This window comes from Eubalaena glacialis, chromosome 4 (genome assembly GCF_028564815.1).
Source record: "Eubalaena glacialis isolate mEubGla1 chromosome 4, mEubGla1.1.hap2.+ XY, whole genome shotgun sequence".
NCBI lineage: Eukaryota > Metazoa > Chordata > Mammalia > Artiodactyla > Balaenidae > Eubalaena > Eubalaena glacialis.
The window spans coordinates 92,786,379-92,809,403 of NC_083719.1; the positions used below are offsets into that span (position 1 = coordinate 92,786,379).

Genomic DNA, 23,025 nt, shown 5'->3' on the forward strand with positions numbered 1-23,025 from the left:
TTCAGTGTTGGTTGCCCTTGAGAGAGAATTCTTCTCTTAGTTGGCTATTAAATATTCTGGACATTCTTTTTTTTTTTTTTTTTTTAATATTTATTTATTTATTTATTTTGGCTGCGCCAGGTCTTAGTTGCAGCATGCGAACTCTTAGTTGTGGTATGCATGCGGGATCTAGTTCCCTGACCAGGGATCGAACCCGGGCCCCCTGCATTGGGAGCATGGAGTCCTACCCACAGGACCACCAGGGAAGTCCCCTCATTGGACATTCTTTTTACTTCTAAAGAGTCTGTTTCTCCCAGGGGACCCTTAATTTAGACTGATTTTTGAGGATGAGGTGCAGGTGGTCATGGAAGGCTGTGTATTGTGGTGGCTTAGAGCTAAGACTCAGGAGCCGGACTGCTGGGTTTTAAAGCTGCTCCCCTCCCCCCCATTCATGAGCTGTGGGACCTTGGCAAAGTCCTGTTTTTCTTATCTTTAAAAATGGGGATAATATTAGTATCTACCTTAGAGGATTATTTTGAGGATTATATGAGTAAATAGACTCGGAAGTACTTGGGACAGCACCCAACACATGGTTAAGTGCTCAGTAAATATTAGCTCTTATTAGTATTACAAACTCACCTCACGACTCGAAAACCGTTGGGGGTGATTACTTTTTGGATTGAAGGACCTGATCCGTGGACATACAAGATGCCTTTTTGAGGAAGACACACCTGCTTGCCACATGGTTAATTTAACAAGGGCTTTGGACATTCCCTCCCTGGTTTCCCCCGTACCTCCCAGAGTGAGGGGCACACCGCTAGAGAAAAGAAGACTCCTCATCAGTGCTGCACATCTCACCCCTGCAGGCTTATCTGCCTCCCTCCCAAGAATGGGATCCAGACTTCCTGGATGGGCCCATCTGCTGCACTTTATTTGGATCATGATTTCCAACATTGTGTCTGCTGGGGGCTCCCTCTGCTGGTTCATCTAGCGTGTATGCAAATCTGCGGAATAACAGCTTTTAAAAAAGTCAGTTTTAGACTTTACGGGATGTTTACATTAAAAAACACATTTGAAAACTTTTTTTTATGTGAGTGATACAATTCACGTCTGTATTACTCTGGTTTTGCCATTTGCATTATGAGTTGGAATATTTTCAGGTTCGAAATATTTTGGGTAGGTTTGATTGAGAATGAGGGTTGTCATGGCATGCCAAGAAACAGTAACTTTTTCACAATGTAGTTATCAAGGACCGATTGGAATGGCTTACATTCCAATATAATAGTACTAAATATCTTAGATTCTTATTTTAACAGTTGATGTGGGGACTTTTTTAACTCTTAAAGTCTCAAAAGGTACCATTTTAAAGTGGTGCCATAACCTAGACCCCTTTGGACATTGTTATGTTGAGGGCTTAGTACATTTCAGAAAATAGTAACTCAGATTTATTGGACAATTCATTATGTATTTGGAATTAAATTTTATCAATACAATGTGCCATGACATCCCTAAAGTTACATTTTAAAATATTTTTTTGCTTCTTTGTGTTTTTCTGACCACTATCTCCTTTCTTGTCTTCTCCACTATCTCTTTCTTTTCCCTCTTTGCTACTAGGATCAGACAGCATAAATCGGGTAACTGCAAACATGGAAAATGGAGAAAATGAAGGAACAACTAAAATTATTGCACCTTCACCAATAAAAAGGTCAGTTAACTGAAATGACACACCACTATATGCTGTCACAGAAATGCTTTTTTTCTGTTGGCAAGGTTAAGAATCTTTTCACTCTGATAATTAACTAGTACTTTTGATGAAAAAACTGTGGGCCAAAGAATACTTTAAAATGCCAGTGAAATATAAAACATCAGGATATGTCCCTCTCATTTGAAGGAAATGCTCCTGCTGTCATAGCATGATGAAGTCAGAGATAGTGTGTGGTCTGCCTTCTCTGAGCAAAGTGAAAATTCCATGGGATTTTTTAAATGGCATGATATAATGGACTAACTCAGAGGGACCTGGAAAGTAAAGTAGATCATATTCACGTTCAATGTACTGCGTTCATTACAGCGGTGCATTGAACTGTGGCCCTAGAAAGAAGGTTTATAGCATTTAGAGGCGCAGGGTTTCAGAAGGCAGTGATTGCATATGTATAAAGAGTCGTCATGGTCCTCTGCACCAATTTTCCCAGCAGCCTCCCCCAGCGGAAAGACCTTCTCTTAATATATTACGTGGACTGTTTCCCTGAAAGATCAGCCTTGTTCTCTGTTAAGGCGCTGTTTCAGCATCACTTTTTCCTATCTCAAATTATGTTCATGGAACAGGATGTTACACATACAATGAGTAGCTTTCATCAGCTCACTTCCTAAATAGAGATTGCTCCACATGCATCATGGAGAAGTCCAAGCAGTCAGAAATACATGACCTTGAGAGACTTCTTAGATCATCTACTCCATCTTTCATTAGTAAATACTGGTGTTTTCATTCAACTGGGTTGTTGTTACTTGGAGGGATATAGTTTATGATTTCTCAGCAAAATAATTCTAAGTTATGAAATGTCTCAGAGTTGCAGTATGTCCCCAGGGTTTTGCCATCATTTTGTTTTGTTTAGTTATAGGACGCTCCCCGTACAGGTTTTCTTTTTGGAATGACAAGTTCTTTGCTTTTGCCTACACTTTCGTTTACTGTGCTTCCCTTAGTCAGCCTCACGGCTGTGGCTAGTGAGTCATCTTAATCTGTATGTACAGGATATGCTTATGGTAAGTCCAACATAAGAACAGTAATCTTGCATGAAATTCAGATCCCAAGGCTTTTTAGAATGTACAGAAGGAGTTCAGTCCCCTCTGTAACTGCATTCTTGCCGATAGGACTGATACCTGAAGGGCCGCCAAATTTTCCCACTCAAGCTCCACATGAGAAATAGCTCAGGCAGTGAATGCAATTAATTTGCCCCCCAGGTTTTCATTATTCTTTCGCTGCTCTCTCAATTTCCCTTTCATCTCCCTACTGCATTTCTCAATCTCCCTTTTCTCTTTTCTTTCTGATTTATTAAACACACTCAAACTCTCTACTGTTGTATTAAATCTACCATATTTATTACTTTTCCTCATTTCAAAAGTAAGGTTTTACTTCAGAAATTTGATCTTCCAAATATTTTTTAACCTTTATAAGAATAATATATTGCTCATATATAGGTAAAACATACCTACTATCTACTAATGCTCTGTTACGTGCCTTTATCAAATAATTTTTTAGGCTTATGTTGTATTAATTCCTTTATGAATATAGTATGCTAGAGTACAAGTTTATTTTCATTTTTTGAAATGACCTTGTTATTTTCTTTCTCCTCTTTCTTGACTGTTACAAAGAACTCTGCTATGACCATATTCCAGGACTATTAAATAGAGGATTCCTCAAAAAGCCAGGGTTAAAAGTGGATTAAGAGTTAAGTAGATCTATCTTTTTCTGAAGTGGAGTCTCCCGGGGAAGTGAGAGGTGACACACCTCCCCTCCTCCCCTGGTGACGGAAGAGTTCTGATGAATCCTTTCCTTGTGTCTCCCATGTGTTTCTAAAACAATTTGTTGGGATTGAATAACAACTCAGTTATATTTACATTCTTAGGGCAGAAAGATAATACTAGGTCAGGAAATAGCATTTGAAAGTCATTCTGATTTGGAAGGATGAAGCCAAGATATGGCAGAAGCTGGGGGCAGAGAAAGTCAGTTCGGGTGGCCTGAACCTGCCCAGAGCTGACCAGCCTGCATAGATTCAGACCCAAGGCCAAAGCCAGCGGTCTCTGACCACTGCTGAAAAGAGGGAGCCAGCTTCATGAGCCCAGATACCCAACTTTCCTTTCTCATCAGCCTTCTTTTCTTGGCTTGCTGGTGCCCTTTTTTCCTATCCTGCAGGTGGACTCTTTAGAAATGTTCTTAACAATTGATGACTTGGCATTTGGTTGACATAAAGAAGTAAAACTAGAAAGAAAGAAGGGGAAAAGAGACCCCCAAAGTACTGCTGGAAACAAGTGTTTTTTTAAATGAAGGTAGCCACTTTATATTCTTTCTGGAATGAGTCACAGGTATAAATAAAAACACATTTTAAAACATTTGTTAAATAATTTTACTGAAGAAATAAGTATGTGAGTTAATTTCCTTTTATTTTCTAGCTAATTTACTTTCTACACTCTTTTTATTTTTTAATTAAAGCTTTAAGAAAGCAAAGAATGAAAACAGCCCTGTTACCCAAAGAAGCAAATCTCATGCGCCGTGGGAAGAAAATGGCCCCCAGAGGTAAAGAGAATCATTGTTTTTATAAAGGAGAACAGTATAAAAGGGGTTAGCAATTGCAGCTTGTTAAATAATGGAATCCAACTGCTTTGTGGCTGGTGATGACTAATGGTGGACAAGTCAGTCAGATTCCTAAATCTGTGTGACCGAGAACTTCTGAAGTAGAAGTCAACAGGATGTGTCCTAACGTGAAACTTTCTCCTGGAAAGACAGAAAGGAAAATTTGTATATACTAAGAAACTGCCTGAAAGGGCATTAGGATGGCTTGGTGGTCATTAGAATATGCGAAATGACATATTAATGGTAATTTTCCCAATTTCATAGTTCTTGTAAAAACTTGAGTTGAAAACTATAGCTCATGAATAGTGCTTCTAGTAGACCTTTATTCCTAGAAATATAGAAATATTTAGTTTCTTTTGTTCACAACTACCATACCAGGAACAGACCTGCATCATAACTTACTGGCCATATAGTTACGGTGGTTCCAGGTCTGACCACGCAGTGGTTCAGATTCTAGCTCTGCCTCTTTTCTAGCTACTTTACTTGGCTGCTTAATTAAACATTCTGTATTTCTGTTTTTTCTTTTCTGTTAAATGGGCCTAATAATTGTACTTCGGTGATTAGGGTTGATCTGGAGAAAAGCTGAGATAACGAATACAAAGCCCTCAGCTCAGGCAGCACCTGGCATGTGGTAGGTTCATCATAAGTGCGGATTGTTGTTATTGCCACCATTTGTGTGTGTTGATTTCTTACTGTTGAAGGCCAGTGAGACAAACCCGTTCCTACAAAATGAAGATTTTTATGATTTGTTTACTTCTCCTTTCTTTCAAGAAGTCTTGTCAGCAAAGAGAACCATGTGCCCATGATCCAGTATTCCCCTGCAAGTAACAAATGTGCAGTCATGAACGCTTCCCTAGATCCAGGATAGGGTGTTGCTTCTCCAGGCCCTCTGCGGACGTCCTTGACCTTTCCTCTTCCACTCCAGCGGACTCTACAACTCCCCGAACGACCGCACGAAATCCCCCAAGTTCCCCTACGCGCGCCGCCGAAACCCCTCGTGTGGGAGCGACCATGACTCTGTACAGCCCACCAGGAGGAGGTAAGCTGAACGACCCTTGGTTTTAAATTCCCAACAGAAGCTCTGGATCCCAGCTGCATTTTAATCACAGGTTACTCTCATAGTATCATGATTGCTTGTCTCCCCATGGTAACAGAGAGCTTATGTTTTCGGGTTTTTTTTTTTTTTTAAACATCCTTATTAGAGTATAATTGCTTCACAATAAGGATATATGTTTATGTTTTGTTTTTAATTGAGATAAAATAAGCTAGGGGTCCTGAAGCATTTCTCTTAAACAGCCAGAGTTTCAGAGAATAATTTCATAAAATATTGATGGGAACTCGCTTTCTGTATTGTAGTTAAGACTAAATTTACAAAAATGTATATAATGTATTTTGAGAATAGATATTATATAGTATATATAATATGTGGTGTATATAATATATATTGTATTAATGGTACATATTAATATATAAAAGATTTAAATGTTTTGATCTGAGAAGATAGGATTATGTTTAGAGAGAAATCTCTTAGTTGAGACTGAGTGCTTTGCTCTCAGGACTGATATTGTTGCTTAAACTTGAGTAAAACCCCTTTCAAAGAACAGAGAAAATGAATCCTGTTACACTTTACCCAGCAGGTCACGTTGTTTGTGTGATTATATTTGCGTGTGTGTACTTAACTAAAAAAAATTCATATCTAGCAGTTTTGGACTGTCTCTGCAAAGCAGCCTGGGCAATATGACAGGTCCAAGAGAGGAAGACCTAGAAGTCACTTACCAGAGAAACTCATTTCATTTCTACCTGATGGGGACTGTGCTTTACTTTGGGTTCCTACATAAATGGTATTTTATAAGTGACTTATAATTATGAGAAGTTCAGGTCATGTTTTCAGATAACTGTCAAGGTTCTTTTTGTATACACTGTAGATTTAGAAAGCAGAAGCCCTTCTCTTTTCTCTGCCCTTGTTCGTACTCACTTGCTGATCCATCCCTGTTTGATGTCTTCTACTTCTGCTAGTTTCCCAGAGTCTTCATCCCCAGCTTTCTCAAACCAGGTCCAACTTCACTGAAATCCTTTGGTGATTAAAAAGGGAAAGGTCATCACCTTCACCCAGTAGGACCGAGAAGGGGGAGCTAGATCGTGAGCAACACGATTAGATAGAATAATGGAAAAATAGCTGGCATTTACCATGTTCCAAGTACTGAGCAGATTACTTGCTATGTGTTATCTCATTTGATCCTTATGATACCCCTATGGAAATTGGCATATGTATCATTCAGTCACTAGGCCTTTCCAACAGGGAGGGATTAATGCAGGGATTGGTACACAAATGTGAGCAGGACTGAAGGAGCAAAAGGCAGAGAGCGGTGCACGTCTGCGACCTGGACACTGTGCGGCCAGGAGTAAGAGGAGAGATGGGGGTGTCACCCAGAGAGTCAGGGCTGCTTCCGCCTTTCAGCTGGCCCTCGGGTGCCTGTACTTGCTGCTGGCACTGCCGGGGGCTCCGTCACTATAGGAGTGACTCTTGCTGCCACTGCTGGAGGTACCACCGCCATAGCTAACACTGTGGAACCCCCAGTTGTAAGGAGTGCAACAGTGGGTGCCACAGGTGCTGCCAGAAGCAAAATCACTTGCCCTTTCCTCCTGCCTTCAAATCTCTCCTGAGTGCCTAAGTGGCAAAGGAATCCAGGAAGATGTGATATTAAGGCCTCCAGTCTTGGCAATACAGGGGAGATTAACGGTGGGTCCAGATGGGACTGAGAACCGATGGAAAATCCCTGGCCCAGCATTATTATCTCACTTTTACAGATGAGAAAACAGGCTTGGGGAGAAAATGGTAGCTGTTCCTTGTGGGTAACTGTTCCAGTCTAGAAGTGGATCCAGGTCTGTACATCTGAAAAAGGCAGGGATAATGAGTCATCACTTAAGGCAGGGGAATAGATTTTCTGCCCTCCTTCCCTACCAACAATTGGTTCATCTTGGGCAACACTTAAAACCAAGGCAACATCACTGGGAAACACTTTAAAGTGTAGTTGTGTGTATATATGTGTTGAGGGGATGTGGGTAGTGGGAATTGCTAAATATATTAAGAATTTGGCACTGTTTGATTGTTAAATAGATAGGTTTTTATAGTTTTTCATCCTAAATTATTAGCGTACTTTTTCAGCATTCCCTAAATAAAATAATTACACACATTGAGCGGATGGTCATTTTTATTTTAATATGCTTGAAAATGAATTATCAAGTTTTTACATTATTTATCAAAATTTACATTTTTTCCCCCGAACTAATTGCTTGAAATAGTCGGGAGCACACATATTCCCAAATCCAGACTTAATGACTTTTATACTGAGATACGTTTTCTGCTGGCTTCCTGTGAAATACAGAGAAGTAATTGTGGTGCGTGGACACAGGATCCTTTCATTGGCACCATCCAGAGGAAAGGCTTTTGATTTTATAGAGAGTCTTTTTGTCTGAGCATCAGAGCCTCTGTCTGGTTCTGTGTGGTACTTGAAAGGTCTCTTATTGGGCATGTGTGTTTTGAGGAGACTAGACATTGCTGCATGTTGGTATAAAGAGCTAGAGCTCATTCTTTGTTTCTTTCCACTCTAAATGCCCTATAATTGCCCTGTCCTTCTCAGTCTTGTTTTATCTTCACACATATTTACCTTGCCCTTGGGCACAAATCCCTGCATAGCTGGATAAACTCTGACATTTAAAACTGAGATTTGTCATCAGCATGGAGGAATCTCAAGGGCTTAAATTTAATAATAGAAAATTCTATTTTGCAGTGCATGGCCAGGATAACATGTTTTGCAAAACATATCAAAATTTCCTATTTTGCCAGTTGTTTGTCATTAAATGGATAAATCTATCAAATTCTGGCTGAGTCTAGAACACTGATCCTTAACCTTTTTGGGTGATAAAACTCTCTGAGAATCTGATGAAATGTTGGATTCATTCCGGAGGAGGAAAAAGTACTTAATTAAATACACGTACAAATTTTCATAGAATTTTTCAAGATTCATGGAGACCCTGAAGCCTGCTTGTTTAAGCAGTCCTGTTCTAGAAGAAGAAAGCTAGCATACTTCCTGGCCAGTACAAGTTATTTTCACCCCTATCCACTTTCACACTCAGAAATGTTAATTAGTCCCTACTTTATGCCAGGCACTGTGTTAAACAGCACTAGAGAAAGTCCCTGCCCTTTGGGAGCTTATAATTTGGGGAAGAAATACACGAATCACACAAATGCCTATGCAGTTACAACTTTTCTATGTCCTTGAGTGGGGAGTTAATAGGGTGCTTAGAGGGATTTATAAGAACTTGTTATTGTAACCTAACATGTCTCCAGAAAAGTACACATATCACAGGTATAACAGCTTGATAAATTTTAACAAACCAAACACTTGTGTAGCCAGCACCAATAGGGGAAGTTTTGCTGAGTCCTTGAGTCAAGGAGGTTGGGGAAGTGTTCCCTGAGGTTGGATTCTTGAGCTGGGTGCTGAGACCAGAGCAGGCAAGGAGAGGAAAGATCATTCCAGGAACGGGAGCAACATATTCAGGGGCCTTGGGATGGAACAGAGTGGGGAGCATTCGTGAAAAGGCTGAAAGGCCAGTGTTGCTCAAGCACTGAGTGAACAGAAATGTGTTGGAAATGAGCCCAGAGAGAAAGATGAGGCCAGATCTCAAAGGACACCTGGACTTTGTTGAGGATTTTGGTCATTAGACCAGTGGTTCTTCTAAGGGGGTGATACCCCCTTAGAACTTGCAACTTAGAAGTTGCAATTGTATTGGGTAAAGATGATCCTTACTGTCCTGTGGAGAAAAGGTGGAAGAAGGTAGTAGGGGAAATAGACCAGGCAGCATATGAGCCCTGGCAAGAGAGAATGGGAGCTTGTGCCAAGGTGGTGATGTGGAGATACAAGGAAGTGAATGGTTTTGAGACCCTGTAGGAGGTAAAAGCAATGGGACTAGAAGGACCAAAATGAGGGGTGAAGGAGTGACAGATGTCAAGAATGAGTCCAGGCTTGTGCAGTTTCATGGATTGAGGTGTGATGCACTGAAATAAGAACCACCTGGACATTACAGGCTCAAAAAGGATAGCTCTGAATTTGGTTGTTGATAAGTTGAATTTGTGGTACCTTTGAGAAGTCCACGTGCGGGATTTACATGGATTTTTAGATATAAGTCAGGAGCTAGATTAGCCATCTGGACTGAAATATAGATTTCTCGTAGGTGTTAGTTGAAATATGAAATAGAGCTGAGGCTGTCTAGATAGACAGTATGGATAGAATGCAAAGACAAAGCCAGTGACAGAGCTGTGATAAACTTTAGCATTTATTTGCTTTCGTTGAAGAGGATTAATTTGTAAAAGAGTTAGAGAAATTGTGTCCATGTGAAAAATCAAGAGAGTGAAAAATCTGGTTACTAAATAGCTTCCGTCTCTCTTCATTCCCAGACTGCTAGAAGCCAGGCTTATATCTCCTAGGCATGAGATTAGAAAATCTCACTGTTAAGATATGGACAGATACTAGGGAAAAGGCCTACAGATAGCAGCTTTCAAAGGATCCTCCAATGAAATGGTTGAGACTACCCACTTTACTTAGCTCCACATTGCAGTGAGGCCATCAGTTAACATGCACTGCACCATCCAGAGGGTTCCAGTCTTTTTAGTGCCTAATGCTTAAATACGAAGAGAGCCATAATCACTTGGCACTTGAGGATAGCATCTCTTTGGAAAGACAGAGACTGAACCAACAATTAGGAGTGCATGTGTGGGAACTCACAGGAAAGAGACAATATAAGAAACACAGAAAAATTTCTAAAAAAGTTTATTATCTTTAGAAAAGTGAAAACTGTGGTATTGAAAGGAAAGACTGCATAAGAGTTTTCAGATTTTAAATTCGTGGGGTAGAATTTTACATACTTAATAGAAGGTTTGGAAGATAAAGTTAAGGAAATCTTTCCCAAAGTAGAACCAAAACAAAACAAAACAAATCCATGGAAATAAGGATTAAAAATGATCAAACCTGGATATCAATCATTTGACTAATAAAATTTCTAAGGGAAAAAAGACAAAAATTGCAGGAGAGGAAACTATTAAAGAAATAGTAAATACAAGAAAAAAAAAAAAAAAAGAAATAGTACAAGAAAATATCCCAGAACGGAATGATTTAACTCTATAGAGAGAGAGAACCCACTGAGTATTTGTCATACTAGATTGAAAAATTAGATCCATACCAGGATCATTAAATTTCAAAACATTATAGATTAAGAAAGAATTTTTAAAACTTGGTGTCGGGGAGAAAAATGGGAGAGAAAAGAAAGTCCATGCACAAATGGTGACAAATCAGAATCGTGGCATTGGGCTGCTTAACAGCAAACGCAGGGAAAGAAGGTAATGAGGCATTGCCTTCAAAATACTGAAGGAAGATTATTTTCAATTTAGGATTCTCTGCCCAGATAAACCATAATTATATGTGTAGAATAAAGACATTGTCAGAAATTTCAGCTCTCAAAACAAAAAAAAATAATGTACCTGCCACGCAGTTTTCTCTGTCAACAACTGGAAGTTCCACCAAAACCAAGACGAGAGGCCATGAGACCTGGAAATATGGGAACCATCAAACAGAAGCAAAAGGAATTCCCTGGTTCATGGTGAAGAGAGTTAACCAAAGTGACATTTGTGCAGCAGTACTAGACAGCAGGCTGTTCAGATATGAGCAGGAGGGCAGAGGGCTCCAGGAGGAATGTAAATAGAACTTGCAGATTATCTGAGTATTCGTGCATCTCAGGAGGAGCTTTGCAGTTTTCTCAGAGTTGGGATGAAGAGTCAGTGAGAAGCACAAGGAAGACTAAGCAGCTGATAGGTACGTAGAAAACTAGGCAGTTATCATCACTAAGAAAAACTTAAACCCATATAAGAACGGAATTGTGTTCCTGAAACACTGTTTAGATCATCTGTGAACAATACTTATATAATTGTGTTTACATATCAATGTTATGTTATTTGATATAATTATGTTAGGAAAATGGGAGAATGAAAGTCATGAATGTGGCGTTAAAGAGCCATGTCTGCCCTGACTGGAGTGCAAAGGCACGTATAACAAAGGGTAAGGAAATGGAGACCAAAGGGCATAGATACCTCTCTCAAGAAGTGTGGCTTTGAAGGAGAGAGGAGAGACTGGGCAGGAAATCATGGGTGATGTGGAGTCAAAGTAGGTGTGTGTATGTTTAAATAGGAGAGACTTGAGAATGTTGAAAAGCTGGTAAAAGAATTTGCTATGAGGACAAGTTGAATATATGTGAGCGATAGGAGGGTAGTTAATGACAGTCACTGAGTAGATAAGAGGTGATGGGACCCACACAGCACAGGTGAAGGGACTGACCTTAATTATAAGGACAGTTCCGTAAATAAGAGAGGGAGATGTTGGTCAGTTTTATTTTTGGTAACAGGAAGAGGAAAGAGTTCCCATCTGATGGCTGGCTACTTTTCGCTTTGGAAGGAGAACACAAAGTCATCTGCTGAAGCAGTAGTACTGTGGGTCAGAGGGTTGCGAGGTGATAAGAGTTTGAAACTGCTTTACAGAAACTGAGAGTACTTAGATCAGAGAAAGGTGGTAGGATTGCTGGGTCATGTTGTAGATCTACTTGAGGTTATGCAAATGGATTTGTAGTGTAGCTAATATGCCCTTTTATATAACTTCATCCAGCACTGCTCAGCCAGCTTTTGCCGGCTGGCTCAGAGAACCTGGAGAGTTGGATTCACCTATACTTGGGGTTTTGGCAAAAAGACTGAACAAAAAACAGAGTTGGAGGAAGTTTCGAATACTGGAATACATGTTATTGAGATGATGGAAATCTGAGCTGAGTCAGGGAGGGAACGAAAAAAGGTGAGGAGCTGATGGAAAGTTGCAAGGTCTATAGACAGATGGTACTACTGAGGTCAAAGAAAGATAGAACGGAAGTCACTGAATAAGCAATAATAGTAATACTAATAATAGCCAGCATTTATTGAGTGCTTACAGTGGGCCGGGTCCTACTCTGTGCATTTTAAATATATTAATTCATTTTATCCTCATAACAACCCTGTGTGGGAAGTACTATTAAAACTGAGGCTCAATAGGGAAGTAATTTGTTTAAATCACACAACTTAACAATGGATGGGATGGGATTCACATTCAGGACTACAGAGCCCGCATATTTAACTGGAGTGCCCCATCGAAGCTGTTTGAAGGTAAATAGGAAGTGGTATTCAGGAAGGAGAGGAGATTTCAGTCAGAGAGCAGTGTTTGCGGGTGGTTACAGATGATAAAGTCCAAAGTGTGACCATGATGGGGTTGCTGAGTTGTAGTGAAGAGGTCATTAGAGAAGATGACAAAGGACGTGGAGCCCAGGGTGTTGGAAAGGGCATTTGGGTGAGAGCTGATGTCAGATTATGGCAGAACTTGGCTTGGTTGATTGTGTTACTGAATTGGGTTTGTTTGCCCAACTTTGCAGCAAGCCAAATGCTGAGATGCCAAGGTTTGCTTCAGAGAAACGGTTTATTCACGAGACAGCCAAGCAAGGTGAAGGGAGAACAAATCTCAAATCTGCCTCCCTGAAGATAGGGCTTAGGGCTATTCATGGGATAAAGAAGCAGGGTGGTCTGAGGCGTGGGGAGAGGTGACTAGAGGTAAGAAGAGGGAGGTAATTGGTGGTCTGTGCAAATGTAGTCGAGCTTCATGGCTCTTCATAGGACACATGTTCAAAAAATGGTGGAGTTAACATGTTCTGAGGGTGGAGGTTTTGGCCCTCTGACATCAAAAGGTCATCCATCGGACACTCACGCAGGCCCAGTTGAATGGTGAGTGGTTTCAGCTGGTCTGAACTGGGCAAGAACTAATTCCAAGTTCCTGAAAAGCAACTTAAGCAACCATTACCATTGTGACCCATATGTCAGAGGTGTTATGTATAAGGAAGCTGTGGGCATCTAGTTTAAAATCAATTGAAAGCACGCGAGGTGGGACTTCCCTGGTGGCACAGTGGCTAAGGATCCGCCTGCCAATGCAGGGGACACGGGTTCGATCCCTGGTCCGGGAAGATCCCACATGCCACGGAGCAGCTAAGCCCATGCGCAACAACTACTGAGCCTGCGCTCTAGAGCCCATGAGCCACAACTACTGAGCCCATGTGCCACAACTACTGAAACCCGCGCGCCTAGAGCCCATGCTCCACAACAAGAGAAGCCACTGCACTGCAACGAAGAGTAGCCCCCGCTTGCTGCAACTAGAGAAAGTCCGCACGCAGCAACGAAGATCCAAAACAGCTCACTCCCCCAACCCCCAAAAAAAAAAAAAAAAAAAGCATGCGAGGCAGATTAGGTTTGGTGGGCCTAATTAGGTTAGCACTCGGTTTCAACTGCAGACCTAGGAACTACAGATGAACCCCTTCATTGGATGAATGGAACTTACCAGACATGTTGTGCATAGTTATTTATGATCTGTTTGTAGCCCCTGCTAGATTGCTGGCTTCTTGAGGCCAGTTGGTATTATGTTTCTGGGACCAATTGTAGGGCTGAGCATATATGTGTGACTGACGTGTTTGGTGAATGGATGACTATGTAAGGGATGTACGTTAACTGAAGTGAAACTCATTTTGGTATGCTTTCCTTAGCCAACTGATAATTTTCTATTCTCCTTAATGTCTTCGTTTGTTTGTTTTCCATAGGAAAGCCCATAACAGTGGTGAGGACTCAGATCTAAAGCAGAGGAGGAGGTAAAGAAAACAAATTGGAAGGAGGGTCAAGGGAGAGGGAGGGGGCTTGTTAGATTAGCACAGCCCAGACCTGAGGCAGGAGTGGGGAAAATGTTTTGTTTTATTAGTGGCTGCTTTAAGAGTATTGTAATTTTTTTTTAACTTTGAAATATCAATTTTGGCTTCAACTGGTTCTCAGTCTTCCTTTCTTAACATCCTTAGGAGTTTCTCTTTTTTTCTTTTTTCTGCTCCTTTTGTCTTAAAGGAGCTATCTCAGTTATCTCTTTTTTCTTTCTTTCTTTTTTTTTTTTTTTTTGCTGTACCGTGCGGTGGCATGCAGATCTTAGTTCCCTGACTAGGGATCAAACCCGTGCCCCCTGCAGTGGAAGCGTGGAGTCTCGACCACTGGACTGCCAGGGAATTCCCTCGGTTATCTCTTGCTACATTAAAACCACCCAAAGCTTGGTAGTTGAACATAACAACAACCATATATATCTTGTGTGATTCTGTTGATTGAACAGTTTGTTAGCTAGTCTAGCTAGTCCCTGGAAGAATGGCTGGCAGCCTGGGACCTCTGTCTGTCTGTGGTCTCTGCACCTGGCTAACTTAGGTGGCTGGAAGGAAGCAGAAGCTACCAGCCCTGTTAAGAGACTGTCCTAGAACTGGCAGAGTACCCCTTACACCTTCTTCTGTTGGTAAAAATCAGTCACAGGACCAGCACAAATTCAAGGGGAGGGGAAATAAACTCTCCCTTTCTCCATGAAGGTAGGGGTTTTGACAGGACTTTGTGTCCATATTTAGTCCACCCCAGGGGCTTTTAGCTTTTCCACGTCAGAGTTCTGTTGGAAGTATTTGTTTCTGTGGTCCCTTCAGGGAGCATGGTGACATTTGCTTTAATCTGCTCTCATTTCTGTAGACATTCAGATGCCTGGCTGAACTGAGAAACTCTGACTGGGAGAGGGCTATGACAGCTATTTATGTTTGGATTAGTAATTTTACTGCAAAATTAATTCTAAAGAACCAACATGAACCTTTCTGAAATTTTTCATCTGTCATAAATGTGGGTTTTTGTTTTTTTTCCTTTTGCTCTTATTTTGTTTTCAGGTCGCGCTCACGCTGTAACACAAGCAGTGGTAGTGAATCAGAAAATTCTAATAGAGAACACCGGAAAAAGAGAAACAGGTAATATTGGAAGGTCGTGGTTAACGGGAACTCTGAAATCAGAGGCTACCACTGGTCGTAGAAGCTGTGTGTCCTATGAATTTCTATGCCTGATTTTTCTTATCTGTGTTTAAGAAGGAATCTGGCATGATTTTAAAGCACTGTTTTAGGAAACCTCAGCTCTTTGGACTGAGTTTCTTATCTTTATAATAAGATGATTAAACAATTTGACAGTGAGGTTCCTTCTTGTTAATAAAAAAAATGATGACCTATATTTAGGTACAACATGTGGTGAATTTGTTTAAGGGTGGTAAGAAATTCTACCATTTGTAGAGCGATTTCTCCCTGAAGTGTCTTTTAACATGACATCACTATCCTTTGCCCAGCCAAAAAACGAGACACTCATAGTTGCATAGTTTTGGCCTTATGTATGTGTACATGCAAATACGTGTTTATACTCGTGCCAGGCACACACAGTTAGATGGGTAAATGCAATTAGTTCATATCTTTAAGACTTATTCTTAAGAGCTTGTTAATGGCATGATTTGACATGTAATCAGTGTCAGTGATGGCTTAATGCACTAATCAGTTCTTCCTAGTTCCCAAATACTTATTTGAAAACAAGAAATCATGTAATGAAAGAGCACCAGGTTGGCGAGGTGAGGGATTTGGTTACCGGTCATGCCAGTTTCCAACCCAGTGGTTCTCAAATGGGGACAGTTTTGTCTTTCCCTGTGTTCCCTGAGGACATTTGGCAATGTTTTGGGATACTTTTGGACGTCACAATTGTGGAGGGGGATTGCTGCTGGCTAGGGAGGCTGCTAAACATCCTCCAATGCACAGGACAGCCCTCTACAACAAAGAATCTGGCCCCAAGAGTGTCCGTAGGGCCACTGTTGGGAAACCGGTTCTCACCTGACGGGGAGTCTGGCTTGGTTGCTTTATTTTTCTGGGCCGTCTTTTTCTCCTCTGTAAAATGAGGAAGTTGGATAAGATAATCTCCAAGGTCCTTCTTTCGTGCTCAGAGCTCTTGTGCTGGTCATGCATTGAATTGGCCTCCCTCTCTAACTACAAAGCCTGTATAATAACAGCCCAGATAGCATTGTAAGAGTGGGCCATTTTCTTAGGAAGCTTTCCATGTGGAGCCTTCTTAGGGGCTGGCATCACACTAGATAGAGGTGAGATCTCAGTGTGTAAGGACACCTTTCTCAAGGAAATGATTTCAGTTTCTTTATCTATAAAAAGCCAAGTGTGGAGGGTAGCTCTCCTTCAGGTACCCTCTTCCTGCTCTAAAATTCAGTATTTCTGCACAGACAACACAAAACAAAGCAAAACAAACAAACAAAACAGCCTCCCTCCCCCATTTGTACTTTCTGATCAAGCCAGTATCTTAATAAATATATTTCTGTTTTGCTTGGTGTATTCTAAGTTGAGCTCATAGGTGCTCTATTCTCAACTTCTCAGAAGGTAACCTATTTAAAAACAGTGTCTTTTCAGGCCAAAAGTGCTCACGGTGACATTTGCTATTAAAATGAAACACTATTTAAAGGTTGCCAACAAGTTCCTAAATAGCTCATTACTGATCTAGGGGCACTGGCTTCAATTTTCCTTCTAGGTGTTTTCTCCCTCTACCCCAATTTCTCCTCCCACCCCAATTTCATGAACAATTTTTTAGACTGGCTTTCTTTGCACTGTATCTTAGAATGATGGTGGTTCTGAATGTTTAAATGCAAATGTAGTTTGTAAGGCTATTAATGAGAAATTGCTTTCAAAACACACTGACACAAAGGTTTTCAAAATCATTTCTTTTACCTGCAGAGATATTGCCCTAGGGTTATATAAGCTGCCTGTGTCTGTAGAAGATGAGGTCTGGACTCTAGCTCTCAGGGGCATAGCAAACAGTGGGCAGAGGAAGAAACATGTCTTGCAGTTCCAATATCCACTCCTGAAAATCCTGGTGTAGGTACAGCGTGCAGAGAAAGATGGTGTAACACATTACACTGCCCCTGGGCGCCACGGACCCATTACGCAATGCTGCCGCTAACCCCTCCGTCCCATTATTAGCCTTTAAAATTTTGCCGGAACCCAGTCATTCCACGTCGGGATACATGGGTCTGAGTATTTATACTGCGGCCCTGTTGATGGTCCCATTACAGACACAGTATGTCTTGTGTCTGTAATGAAGGGTTGTCAAATGATGTCTGACTTTCTACTTTGGGGGAGAGAATGAATCTCTTCAACCTCAGTTGTCCTTCCTTATTTTGGTCGGAAGCGTGACCCAGCCAAGCTCTCACCAGCGTCTTTTGTGCTTTTATTAAAGGACTCTGGTAACCCTAGAATGGGGCAAAGTGGATCTTGAAAGTGCTGATGTTCTGCTTCCTGCCAGCAAGGTCTCTAAATTCAGCCCTGGATGCTTCCTCGCTTTGGAAACCAGAGCCTGCACCCGACACACCCCACACACCCCGCTTTCCTGTCTCCCCAGGGGAACTGTAGCCTGAGGCAGAGGGACAAAGACTGCACATTTACTTTTCAATCACTGTTTTGAAGCCCATGATGTGTCCAGTGGAACTCTGGACAGAGTTCCAGAGAGACTTTCTGGAGACTGTGTGTGGTCTTTGGGATGTTCTTCCCTATGCTACTCTTTCTTGCTGTTTTTTTGTTTTTGTTTTTGTTTGTTTGTTTAACATAAGGAAGGTCTCTCCTATTAGGTTTGAGACAATTCTGTGTAAATACTGTTTTTTCACAGTGTCTACCCGTTGGATTTTAAGCTGTCTTGCTGTTCCCATGGATGACAATTTCAATATCTCAGATTTTGTGTTCGGAGAAACACAAGTTAACAAGACAATGTTCACAGATCAACTTTATCCAAAGCAGTAGTTGTGGCTTTTAACAACCATGAAAAAAAAAATCATAATCCACATCGACTCTGGAAGGCTAGTATCAGAAACAAGTATTGTTGTTTAGATTCAGTTTTAGAAAAATATAACTGTAGGTAAGCACCCCCTCTGTCAGTTTTGGGTCTAGAGCTAATGAGGCCAGATGGGTGAGGGCTGTGCAGTAACTGCAGGGTTTCATTCCACAGAAGTTTCCGACAACACCAGAGGCTTCGAGCCTCCTTTGTTTGGGGAATTGTTTATGTCTTTCTTAATCCCCTTTCACTTCAGTTGTTGTTTCCTTACTGTTTTCATAATCTGCGTGGGTACCTACAGTTCTCTAGATTTTAAGATTTGAGAAAATAGATTTTTCCTCCCTTTGTATAATACCTGGAAGTTGGAGCACAGTTTCTTGTGATAACATCTCAGATGACAGAAAGTCCTTATTTTCCCCTCAGTGTCTCTACTTACACCCTCATCTTCATTTCTCTTCTCTTGCCTCCCTTTTTACTATATCACATTATTTTTCCTCACCCAGTTCCCTTTTTTTTCTTTTCTTAGCTTCTTTCTCACTCTTTCTTTCCTGTCTTCTCTGACTTCTGTCTCTGTTTAGGAGCCAGTGATGTGTCAAAAAACCCCCAAGGGTGTGGGTCAGGGTTTTGGTTCTGCCATGTCCTGCTGTTAGACCTTGGGCAGCTCATTTAACAAATTTAAACTTAGCTTTCTCATCCCTAAAATGGAGTGCATACTACCTGATCTGCTTTCTTGAATGAGTTACTGCAAAGACCAAATGAAATCTGAGAGATGATAGCACTTTGGCGGAGGGAGCCGGACAGTTTAATATCTAATTTTGGAGTCAGTGCCTCTTTCTTTGGCTGTCCCCACCTCTCCTACACCCTCTTTCCAGCCTTTTCCACTTTTCTTTTAACCTTGTCTTCCATTTCCCCATCTTCCCTAACTTTACACATTTGTATTTTCAGACCAGGCATTGTTACCCTCTGATTGATGGGTAGGTTTTAGGGGTCTCATAACCCCAAGAAATTGTATGTAACATTCTTTGTGTTTCTAAGTATACAATTTTCTGGCGATAGTCTGTAGATTTAATCAGATTCTTAAGGGGGTGTCTGACCTCCAAAAAGTTATGAAGTGGTCATTATGATCTAAATAGTGAGAGATAGATTGATATTGGGAAATGGAATTGGTAGGATTCAATTCACTGGTAGGATTGAAAACTAAAAGGCTGCAAATTTCTTTTCAGATTACTTACTTTGTTATACCGATTTGTGAAAAAATCGGTTGAATTAAATTCATCAAATTGGAAACCTACCAAGTACAAAACAGCATGAAGTTAATGTGAATATTAGATTGCATTATGTTTTACTAGTTAGAATTTTGAATCTTGCACCTAAGATCAGAAGGGTCAGTCAGCTCGTCTTTATGGGTTTGAGCCCCTGGGCCATGCTCAGGACTTGCCCACAGTGTATGTTGAAGGAGGACCTAAGAGGTAGACCTATCAGAGTGAAGGCTTTCATAAACCAGCTTTCCCTGAAAATACCTTGAGCTTAATAAAATATCCTTCACGTTCAAAGAAACCGGTCTGCAAGATATCCTTTGTGCTGTTGATGAAAATCAGCACTCCTTTGGGCATTCACTGGGGAGGATCTGTGGATTACTCAGTCATTAGCTTTGATGTGTTGCTAGGCTTTTAGGATTTGAAGTGGGAGATTTGGAGGAGGTGGGCAGTGAGGCAGAGAACTAGTCTGGTGTTTTTTGCATAAGCATAAAAGTGGAAGTAACTCTGGAGCCTGGTGAGGATTAAAAGGGTAAGAGAAATGAGAGAAGCTGGGGGTAAAAGCTGGACTAGAATAAATTGGCAACAGGGGACCATTTGGACCTTTCCCAAATTTCATTCTGGGATGTTTGCATCATAATCACATGAGTTATGTACATGAGGTGATGTGTGTGCACACGTGTGTGCGCGTGTGGGTGAAATAGAGCTCAGAACAAAGAACGGGGGACGGTGCGTTATGAATTTTGAAGATGCTTTGAAGATCTCTGTGCCTAGGAGCTGGTTCCTTTACCCTCTGAGTTTTAATTTTCACACATGCAAAGTGGGATAATACCTGCCCCGCCTACCTCACGGGGTTTATAAAGATCTGAGATCATGGATGCGCTTTGAAAAGCACAAAGGGCCCTGCATGGGCAGGTCCTCTTCGATTGGTGAGAATGTTCAGCGCTGCTCAGTGTTACCTGAAGTCCTGTTGGATCTGCAAAGTGGGGCCCAGCTCCCTTTAACCATAAAGAAGTCAGTATTTCTAACAGGAATTTGTTCTGCCACAAACGTTGTTAGAGTTTCCTCCTGCTTTTTAGACGTCTTTTAGAATCTGTATCTGAATAATGGATTAAGATGGTTTGAAGTATTTTAAATGTGTTCCACAGGTCTTTTATATTATTTTTCTGAAAAAAGAAAGAAACCATCCTCTGTGGCACTGCAGCTAACAGGGACAATACATTTGAGCCGGGGAGATCTAGATCGCGGCTTTGGCAGGGTTTTGTTGTTGTTAGAGTGATAACACAAAGCAAAGCATTCCTATACCTCTGCCCTAGGGAAAAAATGTGGTTTTGATGATGGCAAACTTAAACCAAGGGACGTTTCTTCCACATGGCCTGAAAACAGGTAACTGTTTCCCTGCAAGCATTCCCTCCTGCCTGGTCCCTGTCCCTGATTGAAGTGTCGGGGCTGGCTGCAAACGAGGTAAAAATTGCGGGTAGGGAGAGGGCAGTTCGTGCAGAGCCAATGGAAATGATGTTCACCATGGTACAGATGGCACAGGGTTCTGATTTCCACTTTAATAAGTTGTATTAAGATTTAGACATTTGATGTGGATTATTTAGGGATTCCAGAGCATAATCCAAGTTGACAGAGATGACTGTGGAAGTGCGGAGCTGCAGCAAATGAGGAATGCTGTCAGATGACTAAAAGCAGAGCAGGTTGAACGATCCTGAAAACAGAAGGAGAGTTTGGGGAGGGAGATGGCACCAAACGCAGCCCGTTTTAGCAGGGAGAGCATAAGGAGTAAGTGGAAGAGATAGAAGCACCTTTAAGAGCAAATGAGAATAATTTATTGATGGTGGGGGAAGGTGGGAAAAGCAAACGAATTTTTTGCTTGCTGGTCTTCAGGGAGTATGTCGACAGATGCCTGGAACCAACATAAATTTCCCAAGGGAAGAAAAACTACTGAAAAAAAAAGAAGACTGGTTTATAGCATGTGATCCAAAAATGAGAGCAGTGGTTGAGAAACACGAGTCCACAGTTCCCAGCTGGGAACTGCAGATTTAATATTAGCGATGGAGTGGTTGTATGAAGCAATTGTCTGGGAAGTTGTGCTATTGCTGAAGAGTGGAGAGTTTTTTTTTTTTACCGTGTCTGACTGGCTTATAAATAAAGCACAAATAGAGAACCATAATTTTAAAGCTGGAAAGGATCTTTACAATAATTCAGTAGATGAAGAAACAGACCTACCAAAGAAGGGTAAGCGTTTTGCCCAGGGTCTCTGAGTCAGATAATGACAGAGCTGGAACGAGGCTGAACTCAGGAGCGATGGGTATTGCTCTTATCGCCTGGAAGCGTCATTATACACTTGCTCTGTAAGATTTCTCAAGTTCAGTATTACACATGGTCTTTATCTCAGTGAATGAGAAATGAATTAAGAACTGGTATAAAGGAAGGTCCTATTAGGAACAAAACTGCCCGGGTAAAGGTAGAGGATGAAGTAAAACCCGCGGGGATTTGTATAGGAATTCATTTGGTACTGTGAAGAATTTTGCAGAAGAGGCAGAACTATAATTGGGAAGATAGGAAAGAAGAGACTAGGAACAGTCATTATCTTCATTATTGTTGTCAAACGATTATATGACGTTTCGTCTTCCAAACCTTTTGCAAACTTTAATTAAGTGTCAAATGCAGTTAAAATCTAAATTGCACGGATAGCCTGAAAAAGTAGGGTGTTGAAGTTTGGTGAGACATGGAGGAAATGTATCAGAATTCTCTTATTCTGAAACATTATTGGAGAATGCTCTATTCTAGAGCGACGCTGTCCCTCGTACCTTGATTAAAAAGCAAAAACCTTCTTACGGTAAGGCTTCTTAGCCCAGTTGCTAACTCTCCTTGGTTGTACATGAGGAAATAGACAAAATGTGATGCATGTAGAGTTATTGCCTTAATGGATACAGGAAAGAAACAGCATTTTTTGAGGTTCAACTTTAAATATGACATTTGAAAATGAATACATTCCCAGTGAAAATTTCAACGGACTCCTTTCCCCCCTTAAGACTTTCATGACTATCTGTCATATAAGACATTTTGACTTTCTAAAAGGTACTATATTGATATAATGCTTACAGTGTTTTTATTCTTCATAATGTAAATACCCACATTAAAATTAAAATGTAGCAGGAAAGGAGCAAAAACCAACACTTTGTGTGTGCTACACCTAAAGAGAAATGAGACTTATAAGGTAGAATCATGATAGGATATGTCTTTTACGTTTAAAGATTTCTTTAGTTACTCATGCATAAACAAAATAGTTAACTCCTGCCTCATAAGGACTCAGTGTTACAATATTCTTGCCTGTAGGGCTAGGGTTTTTCCTTTCCATGTAGCATCTGTATTTTCTGGAGCAGTTCAGTGATGGAAGAAATGACACTTTCATTCTTGTAATGAGGTACCATTAACCAGAGGCCTTTTGTAAGGGTGTAATTTCAAACTTCACTACAGACTAAGGCAGCCACACCACCCGTTACTCAGGAGAATGTGCTTCTGTTGTGACTCTCCAATGAGCCTTACATTTTTAATGTACCTTGTTAGAATATTTATGAAAGGGTATCCCCAGTAGAGGGCAACTGTCTTTGGAACATGTGGGTCCCAAGGAT

General features: G+C 41.0%; 1 protein-coding gene across 3 annotated transcripts in view; it reads left to right on the top strand.

Moving 5' to 3' along the window:
• EPB41L4A (erythrocyte membrane protein band 4.1 like 4A) overlaps positions 1-23,025 on the top strand; it is a 260,033-nt gene that overhangs the window by 211,606 nt on the left and 25,402 nt on the right. For 2 of the 3 annotated variants that reach the window (XM_061189518.1, XM_061189517.1), the window contains exons 14-18: positions 1,594-1,684; positions 4,184-4,267; positions 5,250-5,363; positions 14,033-14,080; positions 15,164-15,241. In XM_061189518.1, the coding sequence (XP_061045501.1) occupies positions 1,594-1,684; positions 4,184-4,267; positions 5,250-5,363; positions 14,033-14,080; positions 15,164-15,241 (415 nt within the window). The remainder of the gene's footprint in view (positions 1-1,593; positions 1,685-4,183; positions 4,268-5,249; positions 5,364-14,032; positions 14,081-15,163; positions 15,242-23,025) is intronic. The other variant, XM_061189519.1, reaches the window with a different exon arrangement.